The following is a 2500-nucleotide window of genomic DNA, read 5'->3' as shown; positions in this document are numbered from 1 at the left end:
ATATATATGCATAAATATGCATGTGTATTTGTGTGTGTGCGAGAGAGAGTGCGAGGTGCAAAATGTATATAAAAAGTATATGTAAGATCAGACCTTACCTGCCACTGTCATATTCCCTGATCTCTGGGTTGTATGAAAAGGATGCCCTTCAGCTACCATTTCCCACCGGTAGGTGTCACTGGCTGCAGCTTGTATGCCAAGGATAACCACTCTCCTACCATCAGCTGATGCCACCTGGAAGCAGAGAAAAATAGGACGCTTAATATCTTCTTTGTGTGTGTTTCTGTGTGTGTGTGTACCTGTGTCTGTGTGTGTATGTTTTGAAACGTACTTAAAAAAAATTGGTTGTGATTTTAAAGATAAAGGTAAAAATGTCTTGTATGAGTTACAGTTTCATCAGAACGTCAGCTGGACCAGCCCAACACCCCACTGTGGTGCCTAAACACAGCAGTGACCGCCCTAGTAAACATTTTAAATTCATGGATCCAGGTGTAATCAATCTGCTGCCATGCGAATGCTTAGCGAACGCGTTACCACTGTAAAAGCCAGAAGGCTACTCATGTACTTATTAATTTTTATTGTTCATCCAACAACAAACTTTTTGCTTTCTCTAAATTACCAATTTTTTATGATCAGTAATATCTTTTTAGAAGTATAATGTTAGTCATCTGTTTTTTTTTCACACTTTCGAACTATGTTATGATAACGTAAATACGAATTTGGAAATTAAATAATTACCTGAGAAACAGATTAACTAGGTCAGGGCGTATTATTATTATTATTATTATTATTATTATTATTATTATTATTATTATTATTATTATTATTATTATTATTATTATTATGGAAATCCAAATTGGTAACTCACAACGCATTTTTAATGATCAAATTTCGAGTGATAATGTTTCATAGATATGGATTTGTCGTCCCTTATTAAAATCTAGATCCCTCTTTGCACTGATTGAAAAGATGATAAAACCCATCACAATTAGTGAAATGTGATATAAAAGACTTGTTTTCCATCGATGGTCAGTAGTGGAAGTGAAAGATTTGACTCCTTAATAGAGAGATTTTCTGACCTTATTAACTTCATCTTGAACTCTACTCAAAGAGATTTTATCAAGTTAAATCTCGTGTAAAATTATTTTTATCATATATTTTTCTTATACACATATCCTATCAAATTCTTCTAGAAGAAGGACACTCCAAAATAAAACCATTATTCTCTAGTCTTGGGTAGTGCCACAGCCTCTGTACCATTGTCTTCCACTGTCTTGGATTAGAGTTATCTTGCTTGAGGGTACACTCGAACACACTATTCTATCTTATTTCTCTCCCTTTTGTTTTGTTAATGTTTTTATAGTTCATGTAGGAGATATATATTCTAATGTTACTCCTCTTAAAATATTTTATTTACCTTTTCCTCGTTGGTCTGTTTTCTCTATTGGAGCCCCTAGGCTTATATCAATCTGCTTTTCCAACTAGGTTTTAGCTTAGCAAATAATAATAATAATAATAATAATAATAATAATAATAATAATAATAATAATAATAATAATATTTTTGATAATAATAAATTTAATACCCTATCAAATTTATATTGATTTATAAAAAAAAAAATTTTGGAGAACAGTTTTAATGCTCTCAACATCCAGGCTGTAACCCCTTTTAATTGTTTGACACATTGCATGATCTTGATGTAACATAAAGAAAATATGCAAAGGATAGTGAGACAAAAAATCGTTTACTACTGCCTTTTACGCAATCTTTCATCCTCCATTGTTTCCACAAGACGAAACTATCTCAATGATCTATAATTTATCATTTTTTTTTATGTTCATGATGCTAAGGTACCCCAGACATACCTCGTAATTTTCAGCATCTAAGGGATTCTTTAATAGATTTAAGATAGGTCTCAAAAGAAACGTTACAAAATTTAATGTATAATCTGACACCCTGGTTGATGATATTTGACATCTGATTGGCCTGATTGTTTGGGAAGTGGATGCCATACATTACCATGCATAGTATTATACTTAATTGTATAGCGCGATATCAATTACTTGTAATTGTGATATGGTGATACCTAACCCACGCATTCAATAGCTTCGGTTTCAGAAATATTAGACTATGGCAGCTCATTCCATTGTCGTTACTATGTTTTCCAAGATCCATTGCAACGCAATACAGAATGCTATAATGGGTTATATTGCTTAAAAAACGGTATAAATATTACAAAACAGTTATCGTATTTACACACAGACAAACACACACCCATACATACATACATACATACATACATACATACATATATATATATATATATATATATATATATATATATATATATATATATATATATGTGTGTGTGTGTGTGTGTGTGTGTGTGTGTGTGTGTGAGTGTGTGCCGATATTATCGATGGATATCTGGAGCAAAATGCAGCCGTTGCTTTGCATATTAACCACATATGTGAACCCTAATTACAAGATAAAAGGTTAA

General features: G+C 32.1%; 1 protein-coding gene across 1 annotated transcript in view; it reads right to left on the bottom strand.

The window, feature by feature from the left end:
- Positions 1-2500, bottom strand: part of LOC137644333 (uncharacterized) — a 48751-nt gene that overhangs the window by 14291 nt on the left and 31960 nt on the right. The window contains exon 3 of the mRNA XM_068377322.1: positions 99-234. Coding sequence (XP_068233423.1) covers positions 99-234 — 136 coding nt within the window. The remainder of the gene's footprint in view (positions 1-98; positions 235-2500) is intronic.

The sequence above is a fragment of the Palaemon carinicauda genome, chromosome 7 (genome assembly GCF_036898095.1).
Source record: "Palaemon carinicauda isolate YSFRI2023 chromosome 7, ASM3689809v2, whole genome shotgun sequence".
Lineage (NCBI taxonomy): Eukaryota > Metazoa > Arthropoda > Malacostraca > Decapoda > Palaemonidae > Palaemon > Palaemon carinicauda.
This window is presented reverse-complemented; position numbering and strand designations above follow the sequence as displayed.